This window comes from Piliocolobus tephrosceles, chromosome X (genome assembly GCF_002776525.5).
Source record: "Piliocolobus tephrosceles isolate RC106 chromosome X, ASM277652v3, whole genome shotgun sequence".
In the NCBI taxonomy this organism is placed as follows: Eukaryota; Metazoa; Chordata; class Mammalia; order Primates; family Cercopithecidae; genus Piliocolobus; species Piliocolobus tephrosceles.
The window spans coordinates 3,493,432-3,513,036 of record NC_045455.1 but is presented as its reverse complement, the minus strand read 5'-3'; the positions used below and the strand labels follow the sequence as shown (position 1 = coordinate 3,513,036).

At 52.8% G+C, this 19,605-nt stretch overlaps 1 protein-coding gene across 1 annotated transcript in view; it reads left to right on the top strand.

Annotated features, from left to right (window-relative positions):
• Positions 1 to 19,605, top strand: part of COL4A2 (collagen type IV alpha 2 chain) — a 199,989-nt gene that overhangs the window by 162,087 nt on the left and 18,297 nt on the right. The window contains exons 28-39 of the mRNA XM_023217645.2: positions 2,113 to 2,220; positions 5,543 to 5,764; positions 6,815 to 6,976; positions 9,027 to 9,197; positions 10,182 to 10,325; positions 11,833 to 11,955; positions 12,269 to 12,450; positions 15,575 to 15,638; positions 15,841 to 15,915; positions 17,340 to 17,447; positions 18,158 to 18,265; positions 19,152 to 19,223. Coding sequence (XP_023073413.1) covers positions 2,113 to 2,220; positions 5,543 to 5,764; positions 6,815 to 6,976; positions 9,027 to 9,197; positions 10,182 to 10,325; positions 11,833 to 11,955; positions 12,269 to 12,450; positions 15,575 to 15,638; positions 15,841 to 15,915; positions 17,340 to 17,447; positions 18,158 to 18,265; positions 19,152 to 19,223 — 1,539 coding nt within the window. The remainder of the gene's footprint in view (positions 1 to 2,112; positions 2,221 to 5,542; positions 5,765 to 6,814; positions 6,977 to 9,026; positions 9,198 to 10,181; positions 10,326 to 11,832; positions 11,956 to 12,268; positions 12,451 to 15,574; positions 15,639 to 15,840; positions 15,916 to 17,339; positions 17,448 to 18,157; positions 18,266 to 19,151; positions 19,224 to 19,605) is intronic.

Below are 19,605 nucleotides of genomic sequence, written 5' to 3'. Positions count from 1 at the left end.
AACCCAGAGTGCACCCAGCCTTCCTCCCACATCTTCACGCTTCTGTGTCTCCCTCGCGCATCTCTCCTCTGATCCTGTATCCCCCGTCCCAGACATGGTCGTGTCCAGCATCTCAGCACAAACTGGTCTTGCACCTATGGGGAGCCCACTGTCGTTTGCCACTATAGAAAAAGGAGTCTGGTAGCTGACACTGAGTTGGGGCCAGGCTACAAGAGAAAATTCAGCCATGGTGGCAGGGGACCGCCCCCAGGGGCAGAGATGGAAGCCTCGTGTTTAGGACTGGAAAGGGGTTGTACCTCTGTGTATTTTCATTGTATGCCTTTCCATTCCAGGATCTAGGGAAAGAACTTACAGGAGAGGATTCTTTCTTTTGGGTTTTGACTGACAGGAAACGGGAGTAAACAAGGCTAGAGTGTGTGTCTCTAGCATGTGGGAGGACCTGGGCTTCTGTCTGCTGGCCCAGGCCGTCTCCCAGCCCGTGTGAGAAAGAGTCTGGACGCTCTTCACAGAGCCCGTGCCTAGGGCCACCCGTGCTTTCTCGGGGATGGCGTGTCCAGTGTTGGCGCTGGGGCCCTGGCCAGTCACCACTGCTTTGGGGATCCCCTGCCTGCGCCCAGACTCTGCTGCCCTGCGCTCCAGGGTCTCCGTGGGCCTGTGAGCATCGGGGAACACAGAGCCGGGAGAGGAGGGCTGGAGCCCGAGAGGTGGCCCTGTGCCTGTGTCCATCAGCCTGAGGAAAGCGAGTTCTCTGAGCGGTAGGAATTCCCCTTTGGATGTCTCTTCCACTCGGCCTGTGATGGGGCCAGGGAAGCACGTCACGTGGATAACAGTGTTGCAAGCATGAGACACAGCCAGAGCTGTTCTCACTTGTTCCTTCTGGAACTGAGTCCCCACCTGTGCAAGAAGAATAGTGCAGACAGGCGTTCTAGATGCTTCCTGCTGCACAAATCATGCCCTCACCACTTCCCATGATAAACTGTAAAGAGTGACACCAGTGTAGTACGACCAGCACTGAGAGTTAGGAAAGTGGGCAGACACGTCGTGTGTGCCCTGCGCCTAAGGGTGTCTTCGGAGTGCCCCATGATCACAGGGTCTGGGAACCACAGGACAAATGCAGAGGTATCATTTGCACCATGAGCGGAGGTAAAGGCTCCTTGTGTTGTCTTCTGAGAACTGGGCTTGTATCTTCCGCATTCCATTAGACCTGCCCCCAGTCTAATTCCATCCATGGATTTCAACACCCACACTCATACAGCAACCCCCAAAATGGTGACAACTCCGCATGTCTCAGATGGTCAGGGAGAACTAGAGGCCAGCATGCTCAGCACACACCCAGACCACAGCCATGTGCCACGGCCGGTCACCGGGAAAGCCTCAGCGGTCCGAGTGTGGGTTTCTGTGGCTTCGGGGCTCCCCCAGCCATGCCCAGTTATTTCCATTTCACGCCCAGGCCCCCATTGCTGGGAGCCCCTTGCTGGCCTCCCGTCCACTACTTCTCCCTCTCACTCCCGCTGTCTGCACACCAGTTTCCAAGAGTGGAGGGTGGGTTTGCATCACATCCCCTTCCCCAGACGCCAGGAACGGGGATGAAGAAGCGTGGCAGTTGGGTTTTGTGACATTGGTGAGGAACCTCAGCCCTTCAGTTATCAGAAAACACTTCTGGAGCCCACACACTGGGCCAAGCAGGGTTCAAGTGTTTGAGAAGAGTCAACTCATAGTCCTCATGGGGTCCCCGTGAAGCAGGCAGTCATTCTCCCCACTTTACAGATGAGGAGACTGAGGCACAGGAAGTTGTCAGTGGTCGCATGGATAGAATAGGTAGGGCCAAAATTTACAGCCAGGCATTCTGACCCCACCGCCAAAGCCCTCATTTAGAGCACTGTAGAATCTAAATATTGGATATTATTATTATTATGGTTCCAGTCCGTAAACAGGATTTTAAACACTGAAAATCATTCTGTAAGTCTGGAGATGCTATCTCAGGCTGACATTTCCCCCAGCCCCGTTATTTCCCGGTTTCATGAGATCCACATTAAGTCGGATGCCAAGCATGACCACACCCATTTATCCTCGTGGGACCTGATGTGGTCTGTGGTTTATTTGGGTGTTTAGGTGCCAAAGGCCTCCGAGGAATCCCAGGCTTCTCAGGAGCTGATGGAGGACCAGGGCCCAAGGGTTTGCCAGGAGATCCAGGTCGTGAAGGGTTCCCAGGACCCCCAGGTGAGTTGAGATCAGACCCCCATTCAGCCCCTGGGTTCCAGGGCGGGGACCTGTGTGTGGTTCGTCAGCATCCAGCTCTATTATCTTCCGATTTGTAGAAACTGTTTTGACAAATACTTGACAATTTTCGCATTTGTCCTTGGGAGATTAGAAATTCTTGATTTTTCGTCACTGATATTGTACTGGGTTTTTGCAGAAGCTACCTACAAATCTTGCAGGAAAAAGGAGACAGGTGTTGCGGAATGGCTGTCCTCTGCAACACCTATCTCCCAGGTATGTCCTCGGTGTTAATAATGATTAATATTAAACATTCTAAAGGCAACACAAAGTTATCCTTTCCTGAGAGAACCCTTAAAGGCATAAGTAGCCCTCTCACGATGTGGCTGCAAGAGCTTAAGGCGTTAATCTGTATGTGGAGGAAAACGAGGTTTCCCTTAACCAGCTCTGGTGAGGAGTACCCACTTGCATGTCAGTGTGCTCTGGAATGCACCCTGGCGTCCACAGACGTAGGTGTCCTGCAGTTGCCACAGGCGATGTGCATGAGTGTGGTGGCACTGCTTGATTGCAGGGGCATGCACGTCTTTTTTTTTTTTTTTTTGATGAAATGGAGTCTCACTCTGTCATCAAGGCTGGAGTGCAATGGCACAATCTCAGCTCACTGCAACCTGCACCTCCAGGAGTCAAGTGACTGTCCTGCCTCAGCCTCCCAAGTAGCTGGGATTACAGGCATATGCCACCACACCTGGCTGGTTTTTGTATTTTCAGTAGAGACAGGGGTTTCACCATATTGGCCAGGCTGGTCTCGAACTCCTGGCATTAGGTGATCTGCCCGCCTCGGCTTGCCAAAGTGCTGGGATGACAGGCGTGATCCACTGCACCCGGCCACACACATCTTCAATAGTGTGTGTCTAATGAAACCATGGAAGCCGTTATGGACAACTTTCCACCCAAGATGAAACATCCATCCACAGGGTCCTGGGCAGGTTCTTCCAACCTCTGCTGGAATCCCGCTTGTCACCTAGAACCTGTGGCATATTGGAACCCTCTTGTTGCTAGAAAGTTCCTCCCTGGAACACAGCCTGCCTTCCAGGGAGTTCTCACTGAGCTGTTCCTGAGCCACACAGTTGACTTCCTCATAACCACACACTCTGAGAGGGGCCACATCTCCCACAGACGTCTCATGAACAGGCAGAACTGACGCCGGGAACACGCACTTTCTTTTAATGACATCTTTCCCTGCTGTTGGAATTCTGAGCAACCTTCTAGGACCCCCCCACTTATCAGGATTCCTTTCCAGCTGGGCTCTAGAAACTGAATAAAGCGCTCCCCATGTCTGGAATATCACACAGAACGTCGGGACTGTTGCACCCTTAGGTTGAGCATCCTGCAGATGTTCCCAGTGAAGACTGACTGAACCCTGCCCCTCCTCTGATCTCCACTCAGATAGCTGGTTTAAGCCTCAAGGCAGAAGTGTCTGTCGGTCCCTGATGGTATCTTTCTGAATTTCATGTTGCAGCCCACAGGGATTGTTCCAAACCCCGACCCTGTTTTCTTTCATATGATGGTTTCTCCATGTTTTTCAAAATTGGGAAGCAGACTTTCTGTGTCCGTATCAAGACCCTGGTCAAAACAGCTCTGCATTCGAGTGAAGCAAAGGAAGTCTCCATGCGTCTGCCCTGGGGATGGGTCTCTGTGGTGGTGTTGCCCTGCGTCTGCCCCGGGGATGGGTCTCTGTGGTGGTGTTGCCCTGCTGGAAGAGTCGAAGTATTTGGAAGTGCAGCATTGCCACTCTCATGATTTCATATATACTAAGTTTAAGCATTCATGATTTTGAGAGGAGGATGATAATTCTTGAACATTTTGCTGCTGTGAGTATGAAAGTTCTCTGGTAATTATGATTGGAGTGCACAGCCATGTCTGCGTGAACGCCATACGGGGCTCCCCTGTAGCGGGGAATGGATGGGATGTGCCCATTGTCAGGCGATTCGGACAGTTGCGCACGTGACTTGGGAGCCTGTTCCACCATCAAATGTGAGCCCTTACGTCATGAACGGAGGCTGGGGCAGGCCGGGGGTGGGTGGCGATTGAGGAACTGACCAGTTTCTGAAACGCACGTCACTTTTTGTGGTGCTGAAATATACTGCACTTCTGTCGCCACATGCAGAAGAGGATAAAACACCCAATTCAAGGATTGCAAAAATCAGAGAGAGTCTATTCCAGATCTGAGACCCACACGGGCACACCCATGCACACGGCTCCCCGGGCACAGCTTGTCACATGGCCAGGGAAAGTCATGTCTGTTCGTTGTGAGTAAATCACACCGTTGAAACCCTAAGTACGGTCTAGCTGATTAACGTCAGGTTAATCCAGATCCTTTATTCTGTGTTCCAGTCACTCCCAGCTCACAGGCAGGGATGGCTGTACAGGCCCACGAGGGCCCAAGGCCCTGCTTATTAGATCCTTTTGGTGGGATACACCCCGCAGAACACAGAGAACGTTCCCTTTTCCACATCCATACATAGGAGTGCCGAGCCTGTCGTGTGCTTGATCCTGTCCCAAGGAATCACCTGCCAGTCTCATCGTTGCAGGCTTCTCTCCTGCATGCACAGAGGGGGTGGTGGTGACCTCAGAAGCCTTTCCTTCTGAGCGCAGCGTGACTGTCAGCTGAGGGAGTTCATTCTGAGGCCACGTCAGGGCTGACTGCACCGAAAAAGGAAGTGACCTGATGAGATCGTTTGATCCAGTGGGGCAGCCACAAAAGACACAGGACAGCCACCTTCCCTCTATCCACAGATGGGACTTCATGATTTTCACGGTCCATACAGCAGAGGGTGTCGTTCCTCTTCGAAGCGTTTCCACACTGACAGTGGTGGGTTTCTCCCAGGGGGATGTTACGGCAGGCAGCATTTTGGCTTTGATGGCCCTGCTCGTGCCTGCCTCCCTGGGATCTCACCGTTCCTCACTCACCACAACCTAGAAGGTCCTACAAAAAGCTGTTCTTATTTGCAAAGCAGGGGAAGCCATGAATTATGCAGATCTGGGTCCAAGGAGGCATTCTTAAGGGCTTGTCCACCTTCGCTCTGTTTTAGGGCTAGGGGCCGGATGGCAGGGGAAGCAGAAGAAACGTAACCAACAGAACAACGTGGCAAAGGTTGTAGGTTCCAAGAAGAACCACAGGGCCAAGGGCTGGAGCTGAGGAATGAGGAATGCCTTCTGAGGACCCCATAGCCAAATGTTTGCTGTTTCCAGCCTCTTTTTGACACTTCTCTTAGAACGTCACCAGGCTAACTTGTGGGTTGGGCCCACCCATGTTTCCTTTTAGGGTTCATAGGACCCCGAGGATCCAAAGGCGCAGTGGGCCTCCCTGGCCCAGATGGACCCCCAGGTCCCATCGGCCTGCCAGGGCCAGACGGGCCCCCTGGGGACAGGGGCCTTCCTGGAGAAGTCCTGGGAGCCCAGCCCGGGCCACGCGGAGATGCTGGTGTGCCTGGACAGCCTGGGTTTAAAGGCCTTCCCGGAGACAGAGGCCCCCCTGGATTCAGAGGTGAGTGCCCCATCGGGGAGCCCGGGGCCCCATCCCGGCTGCACAGGGCCTCCAAGGGCAACCCCAGTCCCTTCCAGGGGATTTGGTAGGAAGCAGCAGTGCCCTATGGTGGCAGCCATGCATACCTTCTCCCATGGCCTTCCAATGCTCCTTTAGAAAGTGTCTGTGACGACACCGTGATACCTGCGGTAGTCGGTGCAGTCTGGGCATCTGAGAACTTTGACAGGTGTGGATTAACTGATGTAATCTGTTGTCAAGTTGCATCTACCTGGCCGTGACGGGGGCCGTGACAGGATCGCTGGTTTCCTTGGCAGAATGTGTACAGTTGGTATGAGAGAAAGATGATGGGCCTGACCGTGCTTAGTCAGAGGTGAAGAAGGAAAATAGGAATAATCTGGAATGCAATTTTATTGGTGTAAAACTTAACACTTTTTTAAAATGTGTTAATGTTGTTTACGATGTTATCAATGTATCTCTATCAAAGTAGACAGAGCACCCACGTTTCATGAGTGACAAGGCACCCAGTGACTTCAAGGGTTCAACTGATGCCAAATCGGCTTTGGGAACCCCAGCCCCAAGCTTTAATGAAAGATGATGCTGTGGACAGCAGGTGTTCACACTGGGTGAAAGAAGTGGGAAGAATGCGATGGAATACATTAAATGTCTCCAGTGATAGAGTTTTATTCATGTAGTTATTTAAATGTTTCAAAGACTATTTTTAAATGTGGCACGATGTTCAAAATATAAAGTCAGGTGAAGAAAACTAGGTTAAAACTGTACTTATTGTGCCATGTCAACTCTGCAAAGGTCTAGTTATTTGTAGGAATGGAAAAGGGCAGGAAGGAAATGCCCTGTGGTAGTCATTATCCCTGAGTGATGGTGTGCGTTACCGTGATTTTACCCTTTATACTTCTTTGCATTTTCCTGATTCTCTCGAGTCCGGAAAAGCATGAAGTACTCTCTGAACAGAATGAGTGCGTGGAGGGAGACGCTGTCTGTGACAAACAGTCCAGAGTCGGCCCCTACAGCTCTTGTCTCTGATTCCCGCAGGAAGTCAAGGGATGCCTGGGATGCCAGGGCTGAAGGGCCAGCCGGGCCTTCCGGGACCTTCCGGCCAGCCAGGCCTGTCCGGGCCTCCAGGACAGCATGGATTCCCAGGAGCTCCTGGCCAAGAGGGGCCCTTGGGGCTGCCAGGAATCCCAGGTCGTGAAGGTAAGACTCCAGCCCTCCCCTAAACGAGTAGGGTCCTCACTGGTCCTGCCAAGAGAACTAGCACTGCCTTCTCTGTGGAGCTCTGAAACTCTGTTCCATGGAACCCCTTAAGAGCTGCAGGGGTTCCCAAACCAGAACGTGTATTTCGCCTAACAAGGAGACCTAAACAGCTGGAGACATCGGCTCATCCTCTGTTCCTGTTATATGTATTAAGGATCTAGGGGAGGTTTCATCAGGAAAAAAGAAAAGGAAAGAAATTCCCACTGCAAAAGTTCAGAATCGCTGCTCTGATGTGGAGAGGAGAAATTGTTTTATGAAAGTGCAGGGTGTGGGTTGGAAGCAGGTGGAAAACGGGGCGGGGGGTAGGCTGGAGCAGAGTAGCGGGGAGGGGAGCCTCGGCTGCATGCTCACCACACAGAGGCCAAGGCAGGTGGCACAGGTGGCCCGGAAGACAGCAGGGCACAGCATCCATGGGCATCACCCACCGCTGGCCAGGCCACTCTCCAGCACTCAGCACAGCCAGTTTCCCAGACTTGTACGCTTCATGGTCCAGTGAAACTGTCAGTGCAGGTTGGAGGAATCGAGACACTTTCCCACCTTTTTGTTTTGTCCAGAAAAACAGCTTTTTAAGGAAGTGTTTTATGTCACCAAAGGACACTGTACCTGAAAAGTGGGAAAGATGCAGTTGCTTAATAAGGAGTGGTCTCCATGGACCACAGTCACCTTTTAGAAACTCTCAGTCTTAACCATACTTCTCTGGTTTGCCAGTCAGGCGACAGCTTTGTCCAGGACCTTAGCAGGGGACTGCCGTGCCACTTGAAGACACACACTGGTTTCCCCCATGTGGGACCTCACCTGTGTCCAAGAGCTGGGGGCTGGACTCAGGCAGGGCCCACTCCCCTGTTGCCGCACTAGCCACTGGCTTCCCGGGGTAGCAAACCTGAACCAGAGGTTCAGGCTCCTAGCTCAGTATTGACAGGGCGGTGCTGGTTCTCAGCTATTGAGAATCAAGTGGACATAGCCTCATGTGGTGCTTACAAGACCCATGGGAAAGCCTGTCCTGAACTAAAGCCTACACTTTATGTGGAGAGAGAGACACACACATTAAAAGGCTGCCACTTGGCCTGGGCAAAGCCAGCAGAGTGACCAGGCCACGCGGCCCCCAGTGACCCAGAGGAGGCGGGGACAGGCAGGTCAGAGCAAGCCCAAGGGGAGAAGTACCTGGCACCAGCAGGGGAGAAGGCTGGGACGCGAATGCAGGGTGCTCTCTAGGAAGGGGGACCACCCCAGCAGAGGCTGGATTGCGAGGGAACACTGGAGCCTGTGATCCCCCAAACCGGCTGGGGAAGAGAACCTGATAGGAGGGGCTGGGGCTTTAGATGGGAAGATTGAGCCAAAGGTTGGGAGGAGTGAATGCTGGAGCTAAGGAGTTACAGCCCCCAGGCAGAGGGGGCTTTTGGGAGTTTTTAACAGAGAAATGCATTAAGAAGGGATTTTAGGGACCCAGCAGGCAGTCCTCGGAAGGCTTGGAGTCAGGGGAGGCGCGAGGACAGCTATGGGCTGGGAGCTGCCAGGCTCGTGACAGTGGCAATGGTGAGATGGGAGCACAGAGACCAAAGAGGCAGCGGCAGCAAATGGGCAGCTGGAGGGTCCCCCAGACTAACTCCAGGCTGGAGCCGGTGATGTTTGCGAGGAACAGGCCAGCTCTTGACTAGCCCCAGTGACCAAGGCCCCCCACTCACATCAGCATCCAAACAGCTTCGTCCCTTGGCTTCTGAAGGCTGCAGTGGGAAAGCCATGTTGGCTGGCACCCCCAGCACAGCCTCAACCTCCAGATAAAGACCTCTCCTGAAAGGCCAGCCCCAGGGTCCCGCTCAGGCCACACTTTGGAAACTCACCCCAACATGGCGGCGTTCCACTTTCCTTCCAAGAAGCTTTTCTTACCGAACACTCAGAAGTAAGATGATGTTCTTTCTGCTGTAAAAGCAGAAGAGAAATTTCCTGTGTGTGTGTTTGTCCACCCTCTTTGATTTGCTCCTTTTCCCAACAGGTCTGCCTGGAGATAGAGGGGACCCTGGGGACATAGGCGCTCCTGGCCCTGTGGGCATGAAAGGTCTCTCCGGTGACAGAGGAGATGCTGGCTTGGCAGGGGAGCGAGGCCACCCAGGAAGCCCTGGATTTAAAGGAATTGATGGAATGCCCGGGACCCCCGGGCTAAAAGGTAATTATGTGACTGTGACCAGGGATCACTTTGCGGGGAGGTTGGGTCTGATAAACTCTGACCTGAGACAGCTCTGCTGGGCAGCTCTGTGGGCCGCGGGGCTGGCCTCACACGTCTGCAGATTGGAGGCCTTGGGACTCTCCTGACCCAGGAGACAGCAGCCCCAGGACGGCTGGTTAATGCTGCTTAGACGCTGGTGGGACCAACGTGCCTGACAAAGCCAGTTTATGAATTTGCCAAGACAAACTGCTCTTCCCTGGGAAGCATCATCTTACTGTAAATATGACCATCTGCACAGGGAGATGTGTGGAGAGGTCCAATCAGGAGCCTGGATTCAGATCCAGAGGTTATTTGGTGAATCTGAAACCAAACCAAAGCAAAGCAAAGTAGTTGGTTACAGGGATAGGTTTATTTCAGCACAAGCAGGCCAGTCTAGAAGCAGAGCCCTCCAGCCCGTGAACATTGCTAGAGACACACAGTTCTGTCCTTCCGTTGCTGGAGACACGTGGGTTGGTCTTTCCATTACTGGAGACATATGGGTCTGTCTTTCGGTTGCTGGAGACACCTTGGTCTGTCCTTATGTTGCTGGAGACATTGGTCTTCTTTCCATGGTCCTGTGTCGTGTTTCCATGCCAGGTGCAGTGTTACTGCTGCCCTCCTTTCCAGCACGCCCCTCTGCCTTTGTCTTGATGGGCCTGTGGGCCCGTGGACCTGCATCACCTTCAGATTTCCCTCCTAGTCTTCCTGCCTGACCTTTATATGTTTCCTTGTTGCCAGTGTCTGGTCTGAAGACGGGCTGACTCTGGAATGCTGTCTGTTAATAGCAGAGATCAACAGAGAGAGTTGCTCAGAAGATGGTGTCCCCAGAAGTCCCTATTTTAGGTTCAGAACTTGAATTGCCGAAACGTTACAGAGACGTGAGATTAAAATGTCCCATGCATTTTATTCACGTCTAACCCAGCACTTTTCTCTTTTCCTCTGAAGGAGAGAGAGGCTCACCTGGGATGGATGGTTTCCAGGGCATGCCTGGACTCAAAGGGAGACCCGGGTTTCCAGGGAGCAAAGGCGAGGCTGGATTTTTCGGAATACCTGGTCTGAAGGGTCTGGCTGGTGAGCCAGGTTTTAAAGGTATGTCCCTCTCTTAACATCCTCCTAACCCAGAATGAATTTTTGAAAACCCATGCATCCAGGAACCCTAAGCGAGATGAAACAAACAAAATGAACTAACGAAAGCTCAAGGGCTTTATCCCTGCCTCAACACACTGACCATGTGATAAGGGAATAATCCTAACCGAAGGAAACTCTTGAGAACCAAAATGATGGCATCGCTAAGAACCAAATATGTCATGAAAACATATTGCACCATGAGTATATTGTGGTAAACATGAAGGGGGGCTGGTGAAAAGCAGGGAAAAGAGAAGGGAGTGCCATCCGGTGCAGGAGGACACAGCTTTCCAAGTGGAAGGATGTAACACAGTGCCAGAGAGAACGTGGGCCACACATGAGGTGGGTTCAACCGCCACGCGGACAGGCATCTCAAGACCCCCCCAGGTCAGGCCCCTCGTTCATTGAGTTTATTACTAACAAGGCACATTTGCATGACTTCTGTTCAGATGCTTTTGTTCTGAAATAATCACAGTGGTCTCTAAAAACTTAATGACTGAGAGTGAGTGTTGGTGAGGAGGTGGAGAAATGGGAACCTTCCTAGGCTGCCAGCAGGAGTGTAATTGCAATCTTGGGTGCTCATTTTTGTTAAGATTTTTACTCACACTTGGCGTTTTCAAATAGTCTTCATGTTAACAGAGATTTCAGGCTATTTCACGCAAAAAAAAAAAAATGGCATTTTAAGATTAAGTAATTTTCAGCTCCGCTGTAATTATTTCCTCGAGCCTCCTTAGGGTGAAGTTAACCATGGGGGTGTCTGTCCCTCCACTGGTGGGCATGCTCTGTGGGGTCAGGACCAATTTATGATTTTGATCCCATCAGCCTCTAGCCAAGTACTGAATACACAGTAAATGCTTAGAGAATGAAACTCAGTTATTTTCACTCAGCCAGATTTCACTCACTCCTCCAATGAGGATGGATTCCAGGGCATCCCCAGCCTGAACTAGCACAGTTTCCCACCCGGCCTGCAGCTCTGGGCCCTGCCCCTCCTGGAATTCCTCAGGTCCTCAGAACGCCCCCACGGCGTCCCTTCCATGCTTCTCCTCCCTGTGAAGGTGCCTACAGGAGGGCACGGAGCTGGCGCTCTCCTCATGGGCCTTCCTACTTGTGACCGAGGTCCATCACAGTCCCATCAGAGCACACATGACAAAATGACCCTCTCACAAAACATCCTATGGAAGCCACACTAGCTTTGACCGCTCCCTCTGTGTCTGCTGGCAGGCAGATCCACCCGCTGTGGTGCTGTGTGCTCAGTGACTCCAGCCTCAGGCCCAGGACCCTGGAGCCACCCCCAACTCCGACGACTCCGATGGACACAGGAGAGGCTTCTCCGGAGCCCTTGGTCTCTCTCCGAGGCTTCCCCGCTTGGGGGAGACGTGCAGCCCCCGTGCCTCAGGGACCAGGTCTTCACCTGTGTTCTCCTGCCTGGTCTGGAGCCCCCAGAAAATGACAGCACTCTATTCCCTTCCAGGCAGCCGAGGGGACCCTGGGCCCCCAGGACCACCTCCCGTCATCCTGCCAGGAATGAAAGACATTAAAGGAGAGAAAGGAGACGAAGGGCCTATGGGACTGAAAGGATACCTGGGCGCAAAAGGTGAGTCTTCTGACCTGCAGCCAGGGGTCCCCTAGTCCCTGCTGCCCCAGCCTGCCCCAGCTCCTGCTGCTCTCCGTCCCCAGAGACGCCCGTGCCCTACACCTGGCTTTCTTCGTGCTTTTCGTCTCTGGGCACCCCGTTTGTCCACAGCCCGTGCAGGGTTGTTCTCTGATGCCTGAGTAACCTCGCTTTCCCATCTTAAGATTTGCAGCACTTAGGATAGCAAAATGCATCCAGGCTGCAACATTGGAAACCTCAGGAGGGCAGGTGCTGCGTCCTCGCCAGAGTGTTACACCCCAGGGTCTTCCTGCAGGTATCCCAGGAATGCCAGGCATCCCAGGACTGTCGGGAATCCCCGGGCTGCCTGGGAGGCCCGGCCACATCAAAGGAGTCAAGGGAGACATCGGAGCGCCGGGCATCCCTGGTTTGCCAGGATTCCCTGGGGTGGCTGGCCCCCCTGGAATTACAGGGTTCCCAGGATTCATAGGAAGCCGGGTGAGTGGGCGTCTTTTACTCCCCCTGTTCTGTGAGCTCCTCTCCCCTCTGCTTGTTAATGAACGTGCTTTGGTCTGGCATTTGCTAGGGTGAGAGTGTCAGCGGCATGTTCAGGGCAGCCTCAGGCTTGGCGCGGTCCACACAGCCCTGTAAGGAGCTGCTGCACGTGGACACTGTGCGGCTGTAGTGTGAGGCCACCCCCAGCTGCTGTGGTCCTTCTGTGTGCTTGTGCTGGGTGAAGCATGTTGTCTGCATTTTTATGGGGTCCTTGAGAGAAGAAAACTTGAATTTTCAGGGATCGAAGCTCTGAAATTGAGCACATCAGTGACACCAGGCCTGAGAGCCCATGGCTGAATCACAGTGTAGACCTGGGGCCGGGCAGCCTGGCTTCCCATCCGGGCCGCCATTCACTCCCTCAGCCTTTGTTCAGCAGGTGTCTGTTGAGCACTTGATGTGGGCCAGACACGCTGTTGTGATGGTAACAGTGATGGCCCTGACCCTGGGCAGGGCTCTCTTGTCCACACCTTCTCCCTCAGCTGCGGAATGAAGGTAGTAGCTACCTTGCAGTTTCCTTGAGTGCTGTATAAACAGTGTATATAACATAGCACAGCGTGGCTCCCCATAGATTGCGTTTCCTAGAATTCCATTTCTAGCCTCTTTCGGTTAAGGATAGTGTACTCTCACAGTCCCCAGCACGCGGCTGGCCTTCCCAGGGGGATGGGCACATTTGGAGCGGATCAGAAGGTCTGGGCCCCTTGGTGTGAACCCTTAGTGGCAGGCCAGGGCCTGCCTGCGTGTCTGGCCCACCTTGGTGTACAGAATTCTTCAGGGGTCTTCCTCCCCTCACTCCCAAAATCTGCAGCTGAGAGGATCTTCTAGCCAGTCTGTGTGTGCTATTCGGGTCACTTTAAAAAAGAAAGAGGCCAGCCAGGTGTGGTGGCTCTTGCCTATAATCCCAGCACTTTGGGAGGCCAAGGCAGGCAGATCACTTGAGGTCAGGAGATTTAGACTAGCCTGGCCAACATGGTGAAACCTCGTCTCTACCAAAAATATAAAAAATTAGCTGGGTTTGGTGGTGCACACTCAATCCCAGCTACTAGGGAGGCCGAGGCAGAAGAATCGCTGGAACCCAGGAAGCGGAGGTTGCAGTGAGCGGAGACTGCGCCGTTGCACTCCAGCTTGGCTGACAAAGCAAGACTCCATCTCAAAAAAGAAAAAAGAAAGATGCCTGTGTCTACCAAAGACACCTACAACAATGTCCAAAGGACCTTTATTCATAACAGCTCGAAAGTAGAAAACAGCCCAAATGTCCACCAACAGGGAAAAGAATAAATGAACATGGTATATTCTGACCAGACACAGCATTATCTGTGCATTTTATCTCCATACACAGCAATAAATGAGAATTCCTGGTAAAATCCAACAACCTAACTTCATTTCCAAACTTTATGTTGAACAAAATAAACCAGAAACAGCAAAGGACACATGATTCAATTTCTTCGATGTGCAGTTCAAGAACTGACAAGGCTGTTTGATGGGGTATCGGGAGCACAGCTGCTTTAGGTGGGGTTACCATAGGGTGCTGACAGTGTTCTGTGTCTTTCAGTGACACATGAGTTCAAATGCATTGAGCTGTGCATTTGAGTGGACATTACTGTATTTAAGTTATGCCTCAGAAAAGTAAACTTTGAGAAAGAAAAATAGAGCATTATCTAAACAAAGGTACAGCCTGTGGATACCCTCCCCCTTCCTCCAACAACAGAGCTTTTTTTTTTCTTGAGACAGAGTCTGGAGTGCAATGGCATGATCTCGGCTCACTGCAACCACGGCCTCCTGGTTCAAGCGATTCTCCTGCCACAGCCTCCCAAGTAGCTGGGATTACAGGCACGCACCACCACGCCCAGCTAATTTTGTATTTTTGATAGAGACAGGGTTTCACCATGTTGGCCAGGCTGGTCTTGAACTCCTGACCTCAGGCAGTCCACCTGCCTCGGCCTCCCAAAGTGCTGGGATTCTAGGTTTGCGCCACCGTGCCCAGCCTGGCTATATTCATACTGCAGCGACTCATGTGGGCATTGATGCTGTAGGGCTGAAGTCCCAGTGGCACCAAGGTAGACCAGAATTCTCATGCTCCCTCTGCAGAGGAAGCCACTGTAGAGAGGAAAACTAGGGCTTCCAGGAAGCCACCAAGCAACCCAGGCATCTTCCCAACCTCCTCACCAGCCACCTACGTCCTTCTGGAGAAGTCTCCCTCTGTGCACAGACGGAAGCGCACAGCCCCACGTCTCTTATAATCTAGAGAGCAAGTTCTGCGATCTGGCTGCCCAAATGGAAATCCCAGTTCTGCCACTTGCTGGCGGAGTGACCTTAAACAAAACCTGTCTGTGCTTCAGTTCCCTTGCCTGTCGTTGGGAAGTAGCGGTGCCTCCCTGGCAGGGTTTTCATGAGGCATGAATACGCCGTTGAGATGGGGTCCACCATGTGTGCGTGGGAAAGCGTGGCAGAGCGAGGATGTGGTCAGAGTCACTGCCGCTGCTGACGTCACCACACCGTCGTGATCGAGACCTGGGCCCTTGATTATGATGCAGTTGCCAAGCTTGTTTCACTGGATCACTTCACAGTTCCATAAGAACAGCAAGGCCAGGCACAGTGGCTCAGACCTGTAATCCCAGCACTTTGGAAGGCAGAGGAGGGAGAATCACTTGAACCCAGGAATTCAAGCCCAGCCTGGGCAACATAGCAAGACCCCATCTCTACTAAAAATTTTAAAAATATTAGTCAGGCTTGGTGGCTCACACCTGTAATCCCAGCTGCACAGGAGGCTGGGACGGAAGGATGGCTTGAGTCCAGGAAATCGAGGCAGCACTGAGCTATGATTGTGCTTCTGCACTCCAGCCTGGGTGACAGAGTGAGATCCTGTCTCAAAGAAAAAAATAAACATAAAGAACAGCTAAGCAAACCACCTATGATACACGCTGAAAAAGTCAAGTTTTCTGCAAAACGACAAGATCACACACCTTGAGTATTATTGCTAGCGTACTGGATAGTTAAACAAGTGAGCTAACTTCAGAGTTACAGCTGACCTCACTAACAGCCTTCTAAGATGGTTCGTGTCTGTCCTTAGGGTGACAAAGGCGCCCCAGGGAGAGCAGGCCTATATGGCGAGATCGGCCCGACCGGTGATTTCGGTGAGTGTTGCCCATCCAGTGAAAACGGGGAGTCCACGATTCAGAGCTCTCTGAGCATGTGAGCCAGTATCAGACCTGCAAGTGCTGTTATATATTTTAAAGCAAATTATTCTTGTTAGGAGTATAACAAAATAGAAGTTGCAAAACTCACAGCCTCCCGGTGGAAAGTCCTGTTCTTAGCCATCTCTTTTGCATTTAACAGGTGACATCGGGGACACTATAAATTTACCAGGAAGACCAGGCCTGAAGGGGGAGCAGGGCACCGCTGGAATACCAGGTACACGAGTTATTTTCCATGTCTTCATCTTCAACAACAGCCCTGAGCCTTCGTCTAGGAGCCCGACTTGCCAAACAGATCAAATTTGGTAACAACCCAGAAAGCACTTGGTAGTGAATGAGGTCTTCAAGCCCAATGTGCAAGAAAGACCGTCACTTTTAATTAAGTTAAATCTGAAGGCAAAATCAAGACGTCTTTCTGTCTCTGTGTCTCTCTCGTTGATACTGAAAATAGCCAGAATGGGCACTCGGTGAATGAGAGTCACTGCAGCCCATAAAGTGTAACTAGTGAAAAGCCAACTAGTACCCTGGCTCCCGGAACACCTGAGGGTGTGCAGCAGGTGGTCGCTCAGCCGAGCTTCTCAGAAACAGCGAAGGGTCCAGGAAAGGGGGAGTGGGAGTCAGGCCATTGCTTAAGAGAGGTACGGAGGCAGCTGACCAGCCCGAGCCAGCTGGGAGGGGCTGGGACGGCACAGTGCCTCCCTTCCCTTCTGCACATCACTGAGGTTCCTGCCTGCAGTGACGTCTCAAGGCGCCTGTGCTAGTTTTCTTCCTTCTCGGGATTTTCTTTTGGGGGAACCCCACACTGCTCAAGTTGCTGGAGCCCCAGGTGTTTGCAGGGCTGGCCCTGGTGGGAGAAAAGGAGTCTCTCCAGGCTTGACCAGTGAGGAGACTGCTGGGCTAGTTCTTTGTCTAGAAATTGCTCTGGAATGCAAAGATGTGTTCGGTTGAGCACAGGATCAGAGAACTGCCGCTGGGAAATAGGCACCCCAGTTTACCAGCCCTCCCGGGCTCCTTTGTTATCTATGACCTGGGCTCCAGTGGCTTCCTCCTGAGTGACAGGGGAGCTCTGTGCTGCTGGGCCATCTGACGCTTGGCTGGCTGCGTCTCCCACCCTAGGCCGTCACTCTGGCCGTTTGGTTTATGAAGACAGAAACGTGGACCATCATTACCATGTGTCTCTAATGATGCCTTCACTTGTTCAACTGAAAATGTGTCAGGAAAGAGACGCTACCCCCACCCAAGAATTATTTTTGGTGTTACCCTTTGAACATTTTGGTTTTTATTAGACTCTGGGGCCAGAAAGGCTTTGGAGTGGAGCCTCCCCTGCGTCCATCACCAGGAGACAGTATCTCAGAGCTGCGGTCCCACAGTGGAAGGGTGGGGCCAGCTGTGCCCATCGTCCCTGCGGGTGTCCTGTTTTCCCTAAGACAGTGAGGGGTGCATGGGTGCTGCCTTGAAGGCTGGCTAGTGCAGGCTCAGAGGGAGGAAGTAGGTTAAAAATCAGCTGAGAAAGGAGCACGGTTAGATGCCTCTCTCCATTCCTGGAGGCGCAGCAGTGTGGTTCTGTACATACTAGAGCTGGGGTTCCCTGGAGCCCACAGGGGTGCGGTGTCTGTTCCAACAGCATGTCTGTGGTTGCAGGTCTGAAGGGATTCTTTGGAGAGAAGGGAACAGGAGGTGACATCGGCTTCCCTGGGATAACAGGCGTGACTGGAGTCCAAGGCCCTCCTGGGCTTAAAGGGCAAACAGGTAAAATCTCCCGCAGCCACACAGCCGGAGACCCCAGAACAAAGGCGGCCAATGTTGTCAATTTCCTCCAATCACACCCAACCCTGGAAGCTCACTCATGCCTGCTGCCCGCCTAGGAGCCTTCCTCGGGGCTGACAGTGTGGAGAGAAACAACCACCTGGGCTGGGGGCAGACCTGAGAACTGGAGAGAAGCATGGGGGGGAATGAGAAGCGCCTTTTCGGCCGAGCCTCTGTTTATCATATAGAAGCTGACAGTTTGTAAGGGATCCCTTTGCTTGCGTTGAATATGCAGAACCCCCTAAGAACGTCCTCGGTTAGAGAAGGAGAGCGGACAGTGGGCTGGCTTCCCACGGTGTTGCTGCTGCTTCCGGCTGTGTTTACTCCGCACCGGGGAACGCCAGGAGGCTCATCTCTCCAGGCACTGCCTCAGGGTCCTCTCCAGACGTCTATTTGGATAATAGGGCGAGAATTAAAACTACACACTATTTTCTCTCTGACAAGGCTGAACAAATCCTACTGAATATGTTTGTGGGGTCTAAGACCACCTACATCCCCAGCTTGAGGGACAGTTCTGATCTCTCCTCCAACTGTCACTGCAGCCCTTCTGGCCCTCAGCCCCTCCCAGAGCAGCTGCCCCTACCGCCAGGACCTCACCAGGCAGTGCCCAAGGTGTCCTGTGTGCTCAGACTTAATGCTGTGTTCACTCCCAGGCTTTCCAGGGCTAACTGGGCCTCCAGGGTCGCAGGGAGAGCCGGGGCGGATTGGATTGCCTGGTGGCAAAGGAGATGATGGCTGGCCGGGAACTCCAGGCTTACCAGGTAAGGCCACGGAAAACACGGTCACCCAGACCCAGAGTCGTGGGCTGTGCAGGAGGCACCGCTGAGCAGGCCAGCCTCTCTCAGGGCGACTTCGAAGGCCCATATGAGAGTAAAGGCAGGTTTGCTGTGGCTTGTGGTGGTCTGCACCAACATAGCAGCACAGGGTACACTGGTGCCCCCAGCGACTGGGAATCAAGCCAGATGCATAAATCTGCCCAGGGCTTCACCTCCCAGAAGGATGAATGAAAGCCTCCCAGGGAGGCTTCCGGGTCCACTTGTCATCGCCACACAGGGATGCACAGCGAGATCAGGATGCAGGAGCAGCCTCAGTGTCCCACTGTGCCGCACAGGCCGCCCCGGGGCCCCCTTCCAGCCCCCTGGCAACCCCGAGATGGACCACCCTGCCATGCTTACTGCCCACGTCACAGAAGGAATTCCCACCTGTTTGCTGTGTCCTGCTTTAGAAATATTTACCCTCAGAAATCCAGAGGGAATGGAAATGACATCGGGCTATTTGTTCCAAGCAGCTTTTACAAACCAAACATACAACAGTGGCCAGGCGTCAAGAAGAGGTGTGGGACATGTCACCCCTCCCCAGGCCCCTTCTGGCCTAGTGAGTCTGTTAAAAAGATTCCATGAAGACAGTGTCCCAGTTCAGTGGTTTTCCTACATAACGTAAGAGTAGTTAGTTTACATGTCGTGTAAGTTGAGCGCGTGGCTTAGCTGCTTCCTATTTGTGGGGCTTTAGCAGGATTGTAGGGGTGACAGTACCAGGTGACAGTTTCAGAGCCAACAGAGCACATCTGAGTTATCTTGAGGGTGTCTCCCACCCAGAACCCCCTGTGCCGTCCTACACGTGAAATAACAATGAGTGACACCCTCACAGGTTTTCCGGGACTCCGTGGGATCCGTGGCTTGCACGGCTTGCCAGGCACCAAAGGCTTTCCAGGATCCCCAGGTACTCTGTGCTGAGTCTGCCCTCCAGACTTCAGGGAAGGGAGGGTCTCAGAGAGCTGGGTGGGCTTCCTGAAGTGCTATGTGATGGGCCCTGAGAGGCGGGTCCGGGCCCCGGGGTCCTGTATGCTGCTAAGATGTGATCCCTAAGAATCGGTTTCTCAAGCCAGTTGCTGTGTTGAATGGACCCATCAGGCTTTTAGACAGAGTATAAACAGAGTCCTTGCTTTTTCAGCAGCACTGTGTGGAGGGTGGGGCGCACCTGCACCCCTCAGGTGTCCGGAGTATTCACTCTGCCCAGTGTGTATCTGTGATCTCTCATTTCATTGGCATAAGAAAGCCAGCGGTCTCCACCTACCCCTGGGCAGTTCTGATGCTGGAGACAG